At 31.9% G+C, this 20,266-nt stretch overlaps 1 protein-coding gene across 1 annotated transcript; it reads right to left on the reverse strand.

Annotated features, from left to right (window-relative positions):
- Nucleotides 1-346: 346 nt before the first annotated feature.
- LOC120155629 lies at nucleotides 347-18,558 on the reverse strand. The gene is made up of 3 exons (XM_039167136.1): nucleotides 18,555-18,558; nucleotides 18,260-18,264; nucleotides 347-1,506 (listed from the first exon to the last, which is right to left on the reverse strand). The coding sequence occupies exon 3, from the start codon at nucleotides 1,480-1,482 to the stop codon at nucleotides 382-384; it is 1,101 nt and encodes a 366-aa protein (XP_039023067.1). The 5' UTR covers nucleotides 1,483-1,506; nucleotides 18,260-18,264; nucleotides 18,555-18,558; the 3' UTR covers nucleotides 347-381.
- Between the last annotated feature and the right edge of the window lie 1,708 nt (nucleotides 18,559-20,266).

Below are 20,266 nucleotides of genomic sequence, written 5' to 3' on the forward strand. Positions count from 1 at the left end.
ATCTAGAGATATAATTCTACAAATAGAAAATAAAAGGCAATACAACAATAGAGTGGTGGATGTAGGTCCAACTCATTTTCAAACTTTCGAAGTGATAATTACAAAATTAAAATATAAATACAAAATATTTTTTTATTGAATAACAAAACTTCAACATACATATAGTGAATATTATTTTCTATAAATTCTAATTCATATATATTTGTTCTTTTTCAAAGAACACAACCCAAGAATCTACTTCAAGCTAACTTAGTTTTACAATCTGACAGTATCATATAAATTATGTTTTAACCAAAAAACAAATAATTTACAGAGGAAAAAAAAGTAAAAATATACTTTCTTATTTTTATTTTCTGAAATGCCAAAGATTCTTTTATTTTGCTAGCAATCCCTATAAACAGAGGATTCTACTTCAATTAAACATATTAGCTTCATAATAACGGAATTACTATTACCCCGGTGGATAATTGAATCATCTGAAGCTGAGTTGGGACTCAATCCCATGGCTGAACTGGCTTCCTGAATTGACTCACTCGATGTAATCAAATTTATATTCTTCAGTATGTGCCCGTTGCCGACGAGTTCACTCAAAATTCCCGACTCAGAGATGTAACTCTTCTTCTTATGCTGCATTGTAGCCCTCACAATCTCGGTCAACATCGCATTGCTTAATCTTCGAATTCCCCTAGCTCCACCCATCAAAATCCCCGAGTTAACCAGGTGATGAGACTGAGTTTTCTCCGAGTTCCGCTTGCTATGCTTACCGGAGCTGCTTTCCTTCGTTAATATATAAACCGACTCGGGGCTCCGATTCCTGACACGGCCAAGCGGATCACTCAGTACCATTAAACTTTTAACATCCAATAACATTACGTGCTTGAAATTTCGACGAAGCCTCCCTAATAGCATCGGATAACAAGCCCATCTTCTCAAACTCATCGGAACGTGATCTAGGAACCCAGCCAACGAGTTCTCAGGATCCAACTCATTCACATCAAACCCCACAACCGAGCCATATATCAACCGAGTTGACTCACCACCTTCAACTTCAGTTGAATTACTATAACTTCCCCGGCCTTTCTTTCCCCAAATAGTCTCCTTCACATCTTTCTTCCCAGATTTCCAAAACTGGGTCGAGTCAAAACTCAAGACCGAGTCACGTAAACCCTTACCGCCACTCGAGTCGTAGTGTCGAACGAGTTTGAAGAAGGACTCGTTCTCTTCCTCAATAACAAAGCCAAATTTCGAAGATGAGGAAGAAGGCCCGAAGAGGAAAACAGTGTCGGCTCTCGAAGTGACGCCCGACCTATGCAAGACACGCAAGAAAAGCCTGAGATCATCTTCGTTCACATCTTCAATAACATGGCCGACAACAAGATCATTCATGGCTTTCGTCCCGCGTCTATACAAAGTTCCTATCCCTTGTAAAGCGAAAGAAGCACTGGGTTTTTTAGTGCGTTGTAGGGGTTTATGGCCCCACATTGGAAAGAACCATTGGGATGAAGAAAGTTGGGGTTTTTGGGACAAGATTCGACGAGGGGCGGCTTTAATGGCTGATGGGGTTCGAGTGGAGGGTTCAAAGTTAGAGAGCGTGAAGAAGAGAAGGGTGAGCAGAAGGAAAAGAGCACAGAGGGAGATGGTAGATAAAGCTTTGGTGAGAAGTAGACCGGAGCTTGTTCTGCGAATGGAATTTGCAATTTTGTGTTGGTCATAGGGGAAGAAGACGAGGAGTAAACCCATGGCGCCCCTGCTTTCTTTGTTCCCTTTGGGGTTTGGCTTAGCTGAGAAACTCATGTCTCTCCTCTCTCTCGCTATCTGCCTATCTCTTTCCTTTGTGGGATTGTATGGTTTTCACTATGAGTAAGACCAACAAGGAGCTGCTATAGACTATAGTGCCCTATATTTCACTAATCAAAACTGAAAAAAGTTGTTCATAATTGCTTAATTTGGTACTTACTTAAGCGTCCTGTCCTTTCTCATTTGTTTTTATTGGTTGTTTTAAGGTTGCAGTAGCTTTTTTTGGTTTCTGTAGTAGTAAATCACAGATATCATCACTCATAATAACTAAATGAAGTGAAAGAAAAGGAAAGATGAAAGAGGGGCCCGTCCCTTGTTTGCAACATGCATGTGTTTGCTTCCCATTAGTAATGTATTTATGAGGTTGTGAATGCACGCAACTCTTCCAACCTTATCCCTATTGAACCTTCCAATCAAACCAAAACTCAACACCCTTTTCTTTTCTTATTTCTAATTTGGATAACTCTTTCTTTGTTTTATTATTACACTGTTATTAAATATCCTCTGAATTTAAATTTATTAAGCGAACTTAGTAGTGAAAGGAAATTTTATTCTTTCAAGAGTTCGAACAGTTTGTATTTGCAACATGTGTGTTATCAATATATACATTATAAATAGATATTATTTTATAATTAGCTTAGACTATTATATTATTGATTTACACTATACATAATTTTCTAAACTAAAAACCTGAATTTAATATCATAAATTATAAAAAAAAAAACTAACCTTCAAAGGATTAACGAAGCCTAAGATTATATACATGCAATTACGTCTCTTTTTATTCTTTGTAAGTCAGCGGATGCTATTATGTTGAAATGCTACTTAACAGAGACATATACAAGTCTTACAAACAATCAAAGGTAATATGGAGTTATTCTATCATATGTATACATATGTTTATTTTTTTAAAAAAGTTAAAAATATTATTTAAAAATATTTTTTAAGAAAAACATCTCTCTATCCGCATGCTCAAAAGATTTTTTCCCTCACCTTTGCAAAAAATCCCCCCTCTCCAGTTGCATTTATAACCTCCTTCATCGTTCCCATAAACCCCTAAAGTTAATGTTATATTTTGACCTAAATTGTAATTGATAATTAAGTTGAATTTTATTATAATTCTAGTGGTAAAAGATTACTTGGTAATTAGGTTTATTTAATAAAGTAAATATTTATTTTAGACGAGAATTCTTTGTGAACAAGTATTTTGATTTATAATAAATATTATATTTTAACCTTTAGGATTATGTGAGAGTGAATTATTTTGGAGAGATATAATCATTTTTAGGTTCTCTACAACTTCTGGAGTTTATGGTGTAGATATAGTTTTGTAGGGATGTTGGAAGAATGTTTTGGGATATACAAGAGGTTTTGGTATCTATACCGAGTTTTTAGGATGCATGTGATATCATGTATTTTTACTTTTTATTCTCTACATTTATAGTGGATTATTGTTCATCTTGCTCGTGGAGGTAGGCCATGCTAAACCAAATTAAATCTTGCTTGTTGTGTATGTCTTATGTAACACCCTAATCTTATCCAACCTTCAATCCAAAAGATTAGAATATCACACGGAACCACCCAAAGTGGCTAACCATCTCTCCTTTTTTTTTTTAATTTTTTTATCACATCCTTAATATTTAAACCATAATTTAAAACATAATAAAATCTAAATATTTTAAGTTTACAAAATGTGGGGAGCTCTCAATAGTACATCCCAAAAATATATATGTCAAAATAGAATTTAGGACTCGAAATACATAAGGGGCAATGATAGTACATGCCCACTACAAATACTCGAGACGTACTTTAGAAAAGTCATAGTCTAAAATCTACAAGTTGGCGATGAGCTCCTCGACAGACACCTAATAACATGCTTACAAAAACACATTCTGAACAAATAACACAACTATACTACATACATTTAATAAATGAACATGTTACAAGTATAATAATGAACAATAAGGTACATTCAACACTCAACATAAGTAAGCATTATGGTGTAGCTCAGGGTCACATGGCATCGTGGAACTTACACCCCTATTTGCTTACTAGGGGTAATTTGGCTAAGATCTGAGTCACACAACATCAACATTTCCCAAATACCCTAAGCAAGGTCCAGGTCACATAGCATTTGCACCTTGCTTAGCTAGTCTACTCTTATAGAGTACTCATAACTTATTTGGGTCACTTAGCATCAATACCATGTTTAACTAACCCTAAGTGCTCTTGCATTAGTTTGACGATCGCAAGTAACTTGTGTTCCCTCATTGTTTCCTGAGCATTAAATAAAGCATATGTCTTATAAAGTCTTACCTCATAATGATCTTATGTTACCACACAATTATTAATATTCTCACTTGCAACATTTTATTAGAGAAGTTTCCCATCGATCCTAACCCTTTCTCGAATCCCTCGATTGCAGCAAGGTTTATGGCCTTCACTTTCACGATATTACTGATACTCAACCTTAGGGTATCGATACTACCTTCTCTTATGGTATCGATAGTACCCTAAGTATCGATACCAAATTAGCACACTAGAATTTGACAAAATGCTCAAAATCGATACCCTACCTAGAGTATTGGTACTACCCTTTTGTGGTATCCATATTTCCCGAGTATAGATACAAAAATTGTATTTGATGTTTTAAAATTAAATGGACGTCGATACCAACTTTATGGTACCAATACTACCTAAGTATCGATACCAAATTAGTTTACTGGAATTTGAGTTGGTCTTCTAGTATCGATGTTGTAGAATTTGAAGTAGAATACTCTTTCACTTGTATTTTATTGATTAGTAGAGAGGGGTATATATACAACTCTAATCGCTTAAACTAGGTAATATAATATATTACAATAAAAGTAATTAGCCTAATAATCATCCTAACAATTAGCCTAAGAATCTGTAACACTCCTCCTTAAGTTGGATTATAGATATTGATCATGACGAACTTGTTACATGGATAATTAATTCAGATTTCGTTGAGAGCCTTTATAAAGATATCTCCTAGTTGTTTTCTGGTCTTCACATATACAGTAGTGATCAATCATTGTTGTATCTTTCCGCGAAAAAAATGACAATCAATCTTAATATATTTTGTTCATTCATGAAAGACTGGGTTGGAAGCAATGCGAAGCGCAACTTGATTATCACATTAAAGTTTTGCAGGAGCTGAACTTTTAATTCCTACTTCATTAAGGAATTGATAGACCCATATGATTTCATATACGGACTTGAAAATTGCTCTATATTTGGCTTCTGCACTAGAATGTTAGACCACAGTCAGTTTCTTACTCTTCTACGAAATTAAGTTTCCTTCAACAAACACATAATATCCCGAGGTAGATATTTTATGTTCCTTGCACCCAGCCCAACACGAGTCTAAAAAATATTCGATATGAGTATGACCATGATTTTCATATAACATTCGATAGTTGGTGATGCCATATATTGACTCAGAACACTCACATGATAAGTAATATCAAGATGCATTACAATATGATAATTCAATTTTCCAATTAGTCTTCTGTACCTTTCATGACCATCAAATAATTCAAATTATTTGGATAATTGTAGATTGGGGCCATTGGAGTACTACAAGGTTTATCGCTCAATTTTCTCAACTCCGATAATAGATCAAACACACATTATCTTTGGGATATGAAGATTCCTCTTTTACTTCTGTTCACCTCAACTCCCAAAAAATATTTTAACATCCTTAGATCTTTGGTGTGGAACTGAGTATGGAGAAAAGACTTTAGAGATAAAATTGCAAGAGTCACTTCCAGTTATTACAATATCATCCACATACACAAATAATATGATAATTCCCTCATCAGACTTTTTAAAGAAAACAGATTGATTTGACTTATTTTTCTGCATCCAGAACTTCTCAATAGCCAGACTAAACTTTCCAAACCACACCCTAGGGCTTTGTTTTAAGCCCTATAGAGATTTATTCAAATGGCATACTTTCACATACTCCTCTGAGCAATAAAACTAGGTGGTTACTCTGTATACACCTCATCATCAATATCACCATGAAGAAAGGCATTATTTATATCCAACTGACGTAAAGGCCAAGCAAAAGTGGCTGCAAGTGAGACGGATAATCTAACCAAAACAAGTTTAGCAACAAGAGAAAATGTATCATAATAATCCACTCTATAACTTTCAGCATATCCTTTAGCAAAATGTCAAGCTTCCAATCGATGAATAGATCAATCAAGATTGAATTTAACAGTAAAAATTCATTTGTACCCAATAGCTTATTTACCAATAGGTAAAGGTACCAAAGTCCACGTACCATTTTCTTCTAGAAAAGTCATTTCCTCAAGCATAGTTGTACGCCATCCTGGATGAACTAATGCCTCTCGAACATTTTTAGGGATAAAAACATTATATGAGGAGGTAAGAAAAGCACGAGAAGATGAGGACAAACAATTATAGGAAACAATAGAAGAAATTGGGTATGTACATGTACGTTTACCTTTTCGAAGGGCAATAGGAAGATCAATATCATTTGTAGTAATCGAATATGATGACAAAGATATTGCATCATCATGACATTATTCCTATGCCTCTATAACCAGGTTAGAGCTGTGTAGTTGTGGCCAAAGTGAGTAGGTGTTTTTAATGGGAGGTTTATAAAAAAAAAGGTTGAACCAATGTAAAGGATGGCAAATCCAAGTTTGATGGGATATGAAAAATTAAGAAATCATCTTCATCTTGATTCACTTGACCTGAATAAAAATGGAAAGATGTTTCTTTTGAAAAAGTAACATCGATAGACACAAGATACCCACCCAGATTTATACAATAACAACAATCCTTTTTTTTGCACAAGAATACCCCAAAAAATACATATTTTAATTACTTAGGGTCAAACTTTGTAACATGATGACGAACATCCCAAACAAAACAAGTACAACAAATTTTTTTTGGTGAGACGAAAAACAGATTTTTATTTAGGAACAAAGTATGACGAAAAGTTTTACCAAAAAAATAAAAAAAGACGTATGATTGATGCGAAAGCAAGTGGTTGACACGACATCAACCCAAAAATATTTCAAAACCTACATATGAAATAACAAGGCATGGGAAATTTCAAGAAGATTTATATTTTTCTTTCAGCAACACCATTTTGAGAAGGGGTACCAACACACGAGGTTTGATAGGCATGCCTTGATCAAACATGAATTTTTAAAAAGGACCTGAAAGATACTCTTTTACATTATCACTTCGTAATATTTGAATAAATGTACCAAACTGAGTTCAAATTTCATCTCAGAAAGAAGAAAAATAAGTAAACATTCAGAACAAGATTTCATCTAATAAAACCATGTCATCCTAGAATAATCATTAACAAAGGTAACAAAGTATCGAAAACCAGATTTAGATATAATTGGATTAGGACCCCAAACACCATAATGGACTAACTCAAATGGGGAAAAGGAACGTTTATTAACTCTAGGGTTTGAACTAAGGCGATGATGATTAGAAAATTGACAAGATTCACAATCTGAAGACGTTAAGTTGGAAAATTGAAGACAAAGTTTCTTTAAAGAGGAAAGTGAGAGATGACCTAAACAACAATGCTCTTCAAAAGGAGTGATCGTTCCAATGCAGGCAACAATTCTGGTTCTCAGGTAGCAAGGATATAAAGACCATCAGATTCATGTCCTTTACCAATAATCTTTTTCATCAAGAGATCCTGAAACAAATATTAACCAAAAAAATGAGACATATCAATTAAGGAGACGCATAAGTTTACTAACTAACATCAAATTAAAAGATAATTTTGGTGAAATCAAAATAGATGATAAAGAAAGTAGGAAAACCAACATCATGCTCATCCAAACACCACTTTCTCATTTCCTTTGATCTTGGAGCATTCTCATACTTCTCTCACCACCATAAGTAAAAATGATGGAATACTAAGTCGTATAGGAGATTAAGAGAGGTAGAAACGTGATTTATAACCATTAAGGATGTCTTATAATCACCCTAAGCCTTCAAAACTCAAAACCTTTCAAAAGCCCTCACCATGGCCACCATGGCCAAACCTCGAGGTAGAGAGCATGAAAAAAATCTTAAAGGATGAAGATTCCCAAATTTACCTCTGGCATTTCAGACTAGGGATGCAAACCAACATATTCTTCACTTTTGTTCTAGCCACCAAGAAAAAGAGAGAAAGTTTGAATGAGAAAGAAGATGAAAGGTGGGGAAAATAATATATGAGAAAACCACCCATTTTTCTTATTTCCTTATGACTTGTGACCCCATTAACCATTAAAGAATCCAACCTTTGAAATACTTTTGGGTTATTTATAGTCCTAGTCTTCCCTCAATTAACCTTAATTCAAAATACCATTTTTTATCTTTAATTGGGCTCAACCCAAGCCCAATTCAATTCATAATTGCACCAATACTTTCTATAAGGCTATTGGTCTTATCCAAACCCTATCGTATTAGCTCAAAACTACTAACCTAGAAATCAGGGCATTATAACTCTCCCTTTATAAAAAGAAATTTTGTCATCGAGTTTTACCTGAATAAAACAGATATAGACACTAAAGTTTCATGTTTTCCTCTATCTCCCAAGTTGTCTCCTCGGCCCTATGGTTCCTCCATAATACCTTCCAGAACGAAATCTATAGATTTCACAACTCCTTAACTTCTCGATCCAAGATTCTTATAAACTTTTCCTCGTAGGACATGTCTTGGATTACCTCAATTTGCTCTAGCGAGATGATATGGGAAGGGTCAGAATGATACCTCATAAGCATCGATACATGGAACATATTTTGAATATGTTTCATCTTCGACAAATGATAACCTATGAGTCAGTCCTCTCAAGAATCTCAAAAGGTCTATTGAAAAGTGGAGTTAACTTTCCCTTGTGCCCGAACCTAAGTACTCTCTTCCAAGATGACACATTGAGGAATACTTTATCACCCACATCAAGCTCTATGTCTTTACATTTCAAGTTTATGTATGACATATTTTGATCAAAAGCTTCCCTCCAACGACCTTAAATCATCCTAAATTTCTCTTCGACTTCTCTGATCAAATCAGGATCGATCAATTTCCTCTCACTAAACTCTGTCAAACACAACAGAGTGCTATATCTTCGCCCATAAAAAGCTTTATAAGGAGCCATTTAGAAACTATACTAGTAGCTGGTGCAGTAAAACAACCCTACCAATGTAATATGGTATTCTCAATTACCGTCGATGTCTATAACGCAACACTAGAGTATGTCCTCCAAAATTTGAATCACATGCTCTGATTGGCCATCAGTCTGCGAGTAGAAGGTGGTACTAAAATGTAATTTGGTACTTAATGCCTCATGAAGAGCTTTCCATAATCTCTAAGTAAAACACGGATCTCAGTCAAAGATGATTATCGTCGACACCCTATGAAATCTCTTTATCTCTTGAATATATAGTCTAACAAATCTGTTAATGGTGAAATCCATTCGAACCAGTAGAAAATGAGCAGACTTGGTTAATCAAATGACTGCTACCCAAACTTTATCGTGTTTTCATTTGGACATCGATATCCCAGTCATAAAGCCATGGTTACTCTATCTCATTTCCAGTGTAGAATCTGGATCGGTTGAATAAATATAGATAGAACTTTATGTTCCGCTTTAACATGAAGTGGTCATTGACTATCATCCAAGGAAAGCTAACATGGTAGCCAATGCATTAAATTAAAAGACATTTTCTTCTTTAAGAGCCTTGGATGCGAGACTATCGATGAAAGAAGATGGTGCAGTGATCATAGAATTGAGAATAAAGTCTACATTATTGGATCAAATATAAGATCTTTAAAGAAAGGATGGAAAGTATTATTCAAAGATCGAACAAGTGAAAAAAGGTAAAATCAAATACTCTAAAGTTATAGTCTGATGGATGTTTATTTTATCAAGGAAATGTTTTTATTCCAAATGATGAAGAGAAAAAAAGATTCTCTTTTAATCACATTATAATCCTTTGACTACGTATCCTGGAGGAACTAAGATGTATATGGATCTAAAAAGTTGGTATTGGTGTTCAAGCTTAAAAAGGTCTATAGCTGAGCTTTATGCTAAATGTGTGAAATGTAAGTATGTTAAAGTAGAACATCAAGTGCCCTCAGGACTATTGCAACCGATTTTCATTCCTCAGTGGAAATAAGAATGAGTTACAATGAATTTTGTTACATGATTACATTTGACGCTCAACAAAAAGAATTAAATATGGGTGATTGTGGATAATTTGACCATGTCACCGTATTTCATTTTGGTTTGAACTGATTACTTTATGGATAAGTATGATGGATTATATAGTAAGGAAATTATTCAATTTCATGGAGTGCCTATTTCGATAGTATCTAACAAAGATATAAAATTCAATTCGATATTTTTGAAAAAAATGCTAAGGACATGTGTAATTGAATTCAAAGGATCGTGGGAAAAGTACTTGCCTTTAGTAGAGTTTTCTTATCACAATAATCATCAAACAAGTGTTAAGATGACTTCTTATGAAGCCTTAAATGGAAGAAAATATCGAATACCTTTGGATTAATATGAGGTTAAGATTGGGACTTGAAAATAAGAGTAATAGAGTATCAAGTTGGTGACAAAGTATTTCTCAAAGTATCACATTGGAAAGAGATACTAAGAAATGGACGAAAAAGTAAATTTAGTTCAAGATTTATTGACCGATATAAGATTATGAGAAGAGTTAGTCTGGTGAACTATGAATTAGAACTACCCTAGAAATAGATAAAATTCATAATTTACTTAATATATAGATGCTTGAAAGATATCATTGTTATCCTTCATATGTTATCAAGAGGAAAATGAGATTAACCGAATTTGACATAAGAATAAGAACATGTAAAGATATTAGAGTAATAATTCAAAGAACTGAGGAATTAGTAATACTACTTGTTAAAGTTCTTTGAAGAAATGAAATCATAAGATCGAGAAAACTACATAGAAAAGAGAAAGATAAGATGAAGAAGTGATGTCCTTATCTTTGGAATCAAGTACGTGTTGAAAATTTGAGGACGAATTTTCTCAAGGAGGGGAAAATTTTAATACACAAAATATTTTGGCTAGTGACCAAAATTTAATTTTTGAAAGTTTAGGGGCCAAAGTGTAAACTTAGGAAAAGTTTAAGGATCAATGTGGTAATTTCCCAAAAATAAAATTTATCCCATGAAAGAATAGTTTACCTCCAAGAATAATATTTTATTGGGTTTCATGCTTTTGATCCGAGATATGTATTAAAAGCTATAAAGTGATAAATTTTGATAAAAATTTGGATAATCATATTGAATCAGATTTTTGAGAAATTTAGAAGGATGACAGAGAAATATTAAATATGTCATTTCCAAATTTTAAATTGGTATAATTTAACATGGACCATTAGATTTAAGTTGATTTTTCATGTTAAATTGGGACCGTTGGATTAAAATGGTAAGATTGTAATTTTGGAAAAATGCAAGAAAAAAGTTGGAAGATAAATATATCCTTTATATTTGATTTTATGTTGTAAGGATGATGATATCATGATGTTGCATGGTAATTTACATGGAATTTTAAGGGTAAAATGGTCTTTTAGAATTAAATGAATTTTTTGTTCATTTTAATTAGTTTAAAGCCAAGTGTCTTAAGATATTTGTACAAAATCAAAGCTTCTTTTTCCCCCAAGCTTGTTGCGGTGAACTCCATTAGAAATGTGAGAATTTTGTTTAAATTTTTAAGGCAAGTTACTTGATTTTGGATGAAATCATGAAATAAAAACTAACCTACATGAAATTCTCTATAATCTAGTGTAATTTGTTCATGTTTTCCTTGCTTAAATATTTAGTTTCATGAATATGGTCAAAGAAGGGGAGATTGTATTTTGATGATTTAAGGATGGATTATGATTTTATTTATGTTTTAGAATCATTTCCATGCTTATATGATAATTGAAAACAATTAAAAATGGTTGAATCAAATTTTGGTTAATTAGGGTTTTGATATGAAATTGAAATTGGATTTATTTTAATATGGAATTGATTGTAGATGCATAGAAATGATGTTTAGAGATTGAATTCATGCTTGAATCAAGTTGAAAATCAAGCCTAAGGTACCCTAAAGCATTTGACCATGAAGGAAAAATTAGGGAAAATTATGGAAAATTTCCTAAAGGCTAGAAATGATATGATAATGATTCTACATGCTTTAGAATGTTGATTGGGCCAATTTGGGAGTTTTTAAAGTTGAATCGACCTATTCACATATTTTAAAAAGTTTGGGATTGAAATGGAAATAGTTTATAAATTGATGTATGAAGTTTGAATACATATTGAATGCTTGATTATGATATTTGACGCTTGAATTAAAGTTAGATGGTAAGGGACCATTTTGAATAAATTGGAAATGTTGAGATGAATTTAAAAGAATTCATATTAATGGTTGAATTGTGAAATTTTAAAATATCATGTGAGCTATTAATGAGTATGAATAGTAAGTGACTTGAAGTTTTATTTTGAAGTATTAAAGTTAACATTGAATAATAAGTGACTTGACGTTTTATTTTGAAGTATTAAAGTTAACATTGATGTTGTGAAATAAAATTTGAATCGAATTAGTATCGAAAGAATATTTAGGAATTGTATTCCTAATATGTGCCTATGTTAGAATGATACTAACATATTATTTGAAAGATATGTTTTTAGTAAATGATGGTTGTGTAGATCATGATCAAGATCAAGATTGCGAAACGAGTAAGCTTAAAGCAAAGGAAAAGTACAAGAATAGAGGGTATCGATAGTAAGGTTTTCTAGTGAGGCATCATGGGAGTGCATTCTTACCTATTATATGTATAATATGAGAAAGACTTGCGATGAGTCAACCTCAAATGATTTGGAAAAAATATTTATATCTTATTTTAAATTATTTTCATATTGTTTACCAAAATGGTATTTAGATGATTTGGGTATGATTTACCTAATATATTTTATATGATTTTTTATGAATGATTTATGAAAGATTTCGGGCTGAACAACTCAATACACTTGTATATGACATTTTGTTATGTTAGTATTTGTTGATAATTTTGGATAATGAATAGTATATGACATTGTTTTAAAAAGCCCATTATATGCATATTGAGATTCTTGTATAATTAGTATTTCGTCAGGTGGATTATTAGTACGTAGCACAATACAATATATGGTGCATAACATACTTTCAAGATACATTATATGGCACAACATATTACATAGTGCCCCCAAAATATAATACATGATACAATGTATCCCTTATTATCGATACAGTGATATTGTATTTTACAGTACTTTTATATTTTATATGGCCCTAAAATGTGCAAATTGGTTATATGGCCCTAAAATGTGCAACATGTGTATTCTCAACATAGACTTGCATACCTTGCATTCTCATTTATTATACATTGGGTTGTGATGAAATGAAATGGAAAAGTACAAGTTTAACCAAAATGTTTTAAAGTAAAGTATTCAATTAGAACTTTGATTTGGCATTTCATGCCTTATATGTGAAATGTTAAATTACATGTTATATTATTTGATTGACAACAAATATTTTATTGAGTACTTTGATTTCGCATTGTATGACATATATATGAGAAATGGTGCTTTATAGGTTATATGATGAAAGAATAACTTTAATAAGTTAGTTTTACAGGTTCATATATTTTTATATGATATTTATAGTACTTTGATTATTTATGATATTTTCATATTTTGAAATACCTTACTTTAGTTTATATATGTTCCTCACATAGTGAATACTTAGCGTGTGATTGTTTCACGCGTAGGTAAAGAAATATGTTTTATATATTTGTTTCATTTCTAGTTGGCATGTATATTTTATATGTTATGTTTACTCTGATAAAAATAAGTTTTTAACCGGTTTATATAATTAAATATGTTAACTTATAAAGGATATTACTATCTAATAGTTTATTAAATTATAATTTAATTGTTAACTGGATGCATTTTAAAATAGACAATTTTCAGGTAGTTTCACTCGTCTCATGAAACAGTATTGAACTGCATGTTGCTTACTGAAATTGAAATTGATTTGGATGTTAAATTATTATATTTTGATTTTACGTGATTAAGTATTTTAGCGAATAAGGTTAAATTGGTAATTTTTAAAAGAAATAAAACTTTATCGATTTTTAAATAAGAGATGTTTTAAATGTTTGGTGTGACATCTCTAACATGTATTCAGGGAAAAATAAGGGAAAAGGGTGTAACACGATGGATTAGAATTGTTGCACTGGCCATGATGCTTCGTCGCGACATTAAATGTTGGTGAATCAATCACCTTTTTCGGTGTTTTGCCTTTAGGTTGCGGTTTAGGCCTTTCATCCTCTTTCTTTTTATGCTCATCTTTCTTCCCAACTTAGAGTCCACTTCTCATTGTGACAACTTTGCAATGTCGGTTACAAGTAACTTCACTGTCACTTGGCAATACTCTTTGTTATCTGTTGATTAACACATTCTCTAATTTTCTCACTTGATTTTCCAATGCTCTTAGTGATGCATCGTTCCTTGAAATGTACTCCACCAGTAGAGACTCAAGTGATGAAAATGTTGAATCTTGCTTGAAATTCTACCCTGATGATGCGTTCGTTGATGTGGCAACATCGATTATTGCTTCACATACTATTGGTATGATTGATGTTGTGGTTGTGTATTATCAAAATATGGATTCAATACTTCAGTAGGGTTGGCTACATTCTGATTTCCACATGATAGATCAAAATGATTCTCGAAGTTTGGATTGTAAGTGTTCTCATAGGTGTATGCATTATCATTCCAATTGTAGTTCCTTGTGAAATACATAGAATCAGGATTTTGAGGACATTCCTCAAAATTATGATGGTCACCACAATAGACACAAGTAATAATAAATGTTGATTTAACTTAAAACATACCTCTTGGTTGTTGCATTTTCATCACAATCTCAATCAATGTAATATGTGAGGCCATTTTGTTGATAGTTGGTTGTTGCATCTTCATCACAATCTCAATCAATGTTGTAATCCGTGAGACCATTTTATTGATAGTATCATTGTCCATTTTATAGATATGTATAATAATGATTTCTTTTTACTTTATACATCAATTTATCAGCTTTAAATATTTATTTAATTAGTTGATTTGGTTGTTGTTCAAAATGAAATGTGTGTATATTCTATGGTTATTTTTAAATACCACTAAAGTTTTTTTCTTCCAATTCATTCACCCTTTTTTTTTATTACTTTTAATTGCTGCTAGTAATTTCGTATGTCTTTCATTTTATACTATTAGATTTATAGTCCTTTAATTTAACCCCTAGTAAAAACTTAGATTTTTAAAGTTAGTCCTTAGATTAGGAGTTCTCACACTTTTGTCGTTGAGCTTTTAATTAGATATTCATTGACATAATTAATTAGGTTATTAACTAGAAACTCCACTTTAGGTTTAATTTCATATTAGTCCTTTAATTTAGGAAACATTTGAAGTGGCTCTCGTATTAACATGCACAATCGACCATTTAGATTTTTCGACTCAATATTGGTTAAAATGAATTAGGACTAATATTAGAGACTTCATTTTAGGTTTAGTCCTCTAGGTTTTTTAATTTCCATAAATTGATACTTTAATTTAGGAAAGCCTTAATTAATTCACTAGTATAATTAGGTTCATAAATGGTTATTTGATTACATTTCATTTTTCAAATGATAAAGAAATGTTCAATTATCAAGGAATTAATAATGTATCCTCCACATTATGCTCAGGAGGTGACCATTGGTAATTCCTGCAGTAAATCCAAATCATTTTCAAAACTCTATGTCTGATTTCTTAATTTTCGAGATAATGTTTGTTTATTGGGGTCAATAATTAAACTTTTGCATAAATGCTTGAGGGTGGATGTTATTGGTCCCAATAAATGGTATCATTTTCAAATTTGCATCCATAATAATTTTTAAATTAAATAAAACCTCAAACTCAAAATTTCCAATATTTTAATATAGAGTAATTGATTAGGTACTGATTCTAGGCGTTGTGGGGGTATTTTTTATAAAATAATTTTTTTATTAAAATTAGCCGATTTTAGGTGTTCCAATCACACCTTAAAATGACTACTGGTAGTTCCAAACATTTCATTTCAAAAATAAAATAAAAAACTCTATCGTTGCAACTAGTCAACCTTTCCCCCAAAGTGCCGATTACGATAGGTTGGTGACTATGTGGGGATCAAATCCAAAATCTCTAGTTTTCGTAGATCAAAATTTGGCATTTTGATAAAATAAAATGTTTTTTAATTTCGATTTCCAATCCCACCTTAAAATGATTGGTGGTGACACAAAACATTTCATTTCAAAAACCATCATTACAACTAGTCGACTTTCCCCCCGAAGGGCTAGTTGCGACTTTATTGCGGATCGAACCCAGAATCTCTGGTTTTCGTAGACCACATTTTGGTATTTTTCATAAAATAAATTATTATATTATATTATCCGATTTTAGGTGTTCCAATCATACCTTAAAATGACTGGTGATGACCTCCAAATTTCATTGCAAAATCATTTCGAAAACTCTATAATTGCAACTAGTCATCTTTTCCCCAACAGAGTCGCCAAGCTGTCGCAACCGAACCTTTAAGGGGAAAGCCGACTAGTTGCAACGATAGGGGTTTTAAAATGATTTTGTAATAAAATTTTGGGAGTCACCACCAATCATTTTTAAGGTGTGATTAGAACACCTAAATTGAGTAATTTTAATAAAATATTTTATTTATAAAAATTCAAAATTTTAGTTTGTAGAAACCAGAAATTAGGTTCGAGAGTCAGTTACGCGTGGGGAAGGATAACACCCCACAACGCTCAGAAATTAGTACCTAGTCGATTACCATATATTTGAAAATTATAAATTTTGAGTTCGATGTTTTATTTAGTTTAAAAATTATTATGTATGCAAAGTTTGGAGAAGGATGTCGGTTTAACAAATTATCATATGAGGCTGTGAAAAGAATGTTGACTTACTTCAAGAATTACCAGTGGTCACCCTAAGCATAATGCAGAGGATACACTATTAGTTCCTTTATAAATGAATATTGCCTTATTATTTTAAAATCAAGATGCATTCAGGCAACCTTTTAAAGACCTAATTATGCTAAGTGGTTTAATTAAAGCTTTCCTAACTTAAAGTGTCAAATTATGAAAATTAAAGAACCTAGAAGACTAAACCTGAAAAATAGTCTCTTATATATCATAATAATTATTTATTTTAATTATAATTAGAACCGAATTTGAGCGCGAGAGCCAAATCAAATTATTCCCTAAATTACAAGACAAAGTTGAAATTAACCTAAAGTGGAGGCTCTAATTAATAACCTAATTAGTTATGTCAAATGAATATCTAATTAAAAGTTTAAGGACTAAATTGTGATGAGTCTAAGGTTAAGGCTAATTATAAAACCTAATTAATTTTTACCAATCACTGAATCGAATAATCGAAATGAACCCTCGTGCATCTTAATGCGATAGTCAAATCGAATTATTCCCTAAATTGATGGACTAAAGTGTGAAAAAACTAAATCTAAGATTAAATCTAAAATCTAAGGCTCTAATTATGGAATAAAAAATAACCTAAACTAAAAGGTTAATCCTAAAGTCTAATAAATTAAAGGAAAAAAAACTTAAGTAAAATAGATTAAAAGTATCAAAATAAAATAAAAAACTTACTTTAAAAACTAAATTTACTAAAATTAATAATACAAAATTAACAAATAATAAAAAAATTAGCAATTTACAAATTATAGATTGAATTCATTGATCTAAATTAATATTATAGTTAACTAATAACCTAATTAATCTAGGGATAAAAATGTAATAAAAATAGCAGATTGAGGATCAAATTTAAATAAAACATAACACCCAAATTAGTGACCAAATAAAATAAATACAAAGAAAAAAATCGAAATAAATTAAAAACATAAAATATTGACTAAAATGTAAAAATACGCTAAAAATTGAGGGACTAAAGTGGACTTGCACCTAAAATTCTAAGTAAATTAAAGAATAAACAATAAAAGGTAAGCTGATGCAGTTAGGGCACAAACATTTGAATAAAATAAACAAACAACACTAGGGCTATTGTGCAAAAATAAGACAGATGTTAGATGGCTTTAAAGAAATTAACCTAAAAGTTAACACTAATTCATAATAAGGGAGAATAGCACGATCAGGACATGCAATTTGAAATTTCAAGAAAAAAACACATCGCGGGGACCAAAATGGAAATTCGCGCGCAACTTGGATGGCTTAAGCATTACCTCTAACCTCAGAGTATTTACTAACTTAAGCTAAACCTAGCCCTAAAAATCAATCATCACAAATTTGTTTCTTCTCCAATCCTCTCTTTTTTCACTCTGGACGAACCCTTAAACAAGCCTTAAAGCTGCCGTTAACCCACCGTAAATCGAAAAAATTGCACTCCGACTACTCCCAAAATGGAAGCACAAAGATTCCCTTGACATTAACCATACGTTGGTGACTGACTTAACCCGACCACCATCCGCGTGGTCGGGAACACCTACCTGAGCCTCAGAGACCGAAACCAACTCGTTTCTATTATGAATCCTAAAAACCAAATTCCATACTAACATACGAGCATATAAAAAACCAAAGGCGGATGACCCTTTCACTCCCGAGCCCCGACGCCACTCTGACGAGACTACGACAACTAAGGTAAAGCTCTAACAGCCCTCCCTATTTCTATTTTAATTTTTCTGCTTGAGAAATCTAAGAATGGTTGTTGTAAGAAAATGGAAAGAAAAAAACATTTCTAAAATTCTCTATTTATTGTTTTGATTCAAAAGGGGCAAGAAAAAGCCCTTTTTACATTGTATGCTTTGGGTTTTTATATTCACCCAAAATTTAAAATAAGCTTATATAGACATCGAAAATAATGTTCACTTATCAGAAAGAAACAACATCGAGAGAATACATTAATAGGATGATGATATAAAAAGTAAATATAATATAAAATTCAAAAACAATTTCATAAAATGTGTAACAATTAATTTGAGAATATAACGTCTAACCAATGGCAGCAACAAAGTAAGCATGTACAACATCTCTAAAATGTAATGTTTTTAAAGTCTGAATCGGGATATACTTACAAACATGGAAAGGTAGATGTCAGGCCGACTCGAAGCTGACAAGTTCCTCATTTTCGAATTGCAAGAATCCTTGCAAATTTTCTTTAGTAAGAATCACACATGATCGAACTCGGTGGTTTCGTTTGGGATTGTCCGAGTTCATCAATGGATTATAAGGAGGTGTCAGGATTTCATTTGAACTTGACGCAAAGGACGAAGAGAAGAGTTTCCCGACATGAAAGTGAGATGTTGAAATGTGGTCGGGATGTACAGTCGATTATCCTTTCACTCAGGGTTGGTCTTGACATTTTAAGGGTCCTAGCCAAAATAAGAGATAAGGTCCCTTAAATAAATAACTTAAAATTCAAGAATAAATTTCAATAAACGCCAAACAAATTTTTTCATTAAAAATTATACGAGTAGATTATATTATATTAACCAACATTATTTTATCAAATATATAAATAAACATCACAATTTTTTACTTAATTTACTCCTATTATGTCTTCAATTATATCTTAGAATCGTTTCTCTCAATCGAAAATTGGCGCATCTCACCTACAAAACAACATATACAAATTCTCATAAGAAACGATTTCTTCTAGCATTTTGAGATGCAAAATCATTGATAATAACATTAACATCAATGTTTCCTATAATCTCCTTCTCAATATCTAATGTTGCTAAATCATTCAACATTTCTTGTGACATTGATGACCTTAAGTACGTTTTTATTAATTTAAGCTTTGAGAAACTTCTTTCGGCTGAAGCTACGGTCACATGCACAGTTAATAAAATCATATAAGCAATTGAAGCATTCGAATAAGAATCTGCAGATTTGACAAACTTAAGAATTTCAGTGGCGAATAAAAAATCCGTTGGCAAAGTCATTTGTAAGACTTTCAATTTAGATAAATGATCATCTAAGTCAACATCCGATGAATTGCCATGAGAAAAGGTCTATAATATTTTCAAATATAATGACTTTAACTTATTTGAATCATATAAAAATCCAAAAATACTTTCAAATGTCTTCAATTGCTCAAATTTATTCTTCAAAGAAGTAATTTCCATAACTACCACAACAACAAAAATAATTGGCTCTAAATGACTCTTCAGGTGATTCAACTTCGTTATCCTCATTATTCTCTCTCAAAATTCTTCCTATCACACACGTTTTGTGGAAAAGATAGGCTCCACATCCATTTCAACTGCAAGACTTTTACCTACATTTATACTAGTTGTAAAGCCTTCATCTGTATATTTTTCAAAGTAGGACAT

Source organism: Hibiscus syriacus, unplaced genomic scaffold (genome assembly GCF_006381635.1).
Source record: "Hibiscus syriacus cultivar Baekdansim isolate YM2019G1 unplaced genomic scaffold, ASM638163v2 tig00111199_pilon, whole genome shotgun sequence".
Taxonomy (NCBI): Eukaryota; Viridiplantae; Streptophyta; class Magnoliopsida; order Malvales; family Malvaceae; genus Hibiscus; species Hibiscus syriacus.

What these genes read in the sequence shown, in the direction of transcription:
- LOC120155629 (XM_039167136.1), bottom strand. Translation starts at nt 1,482, where the DNA reads ATGTGGGGCCATAAACCCCTACAACGCACTAAAAAACCCAGTGCTTCT.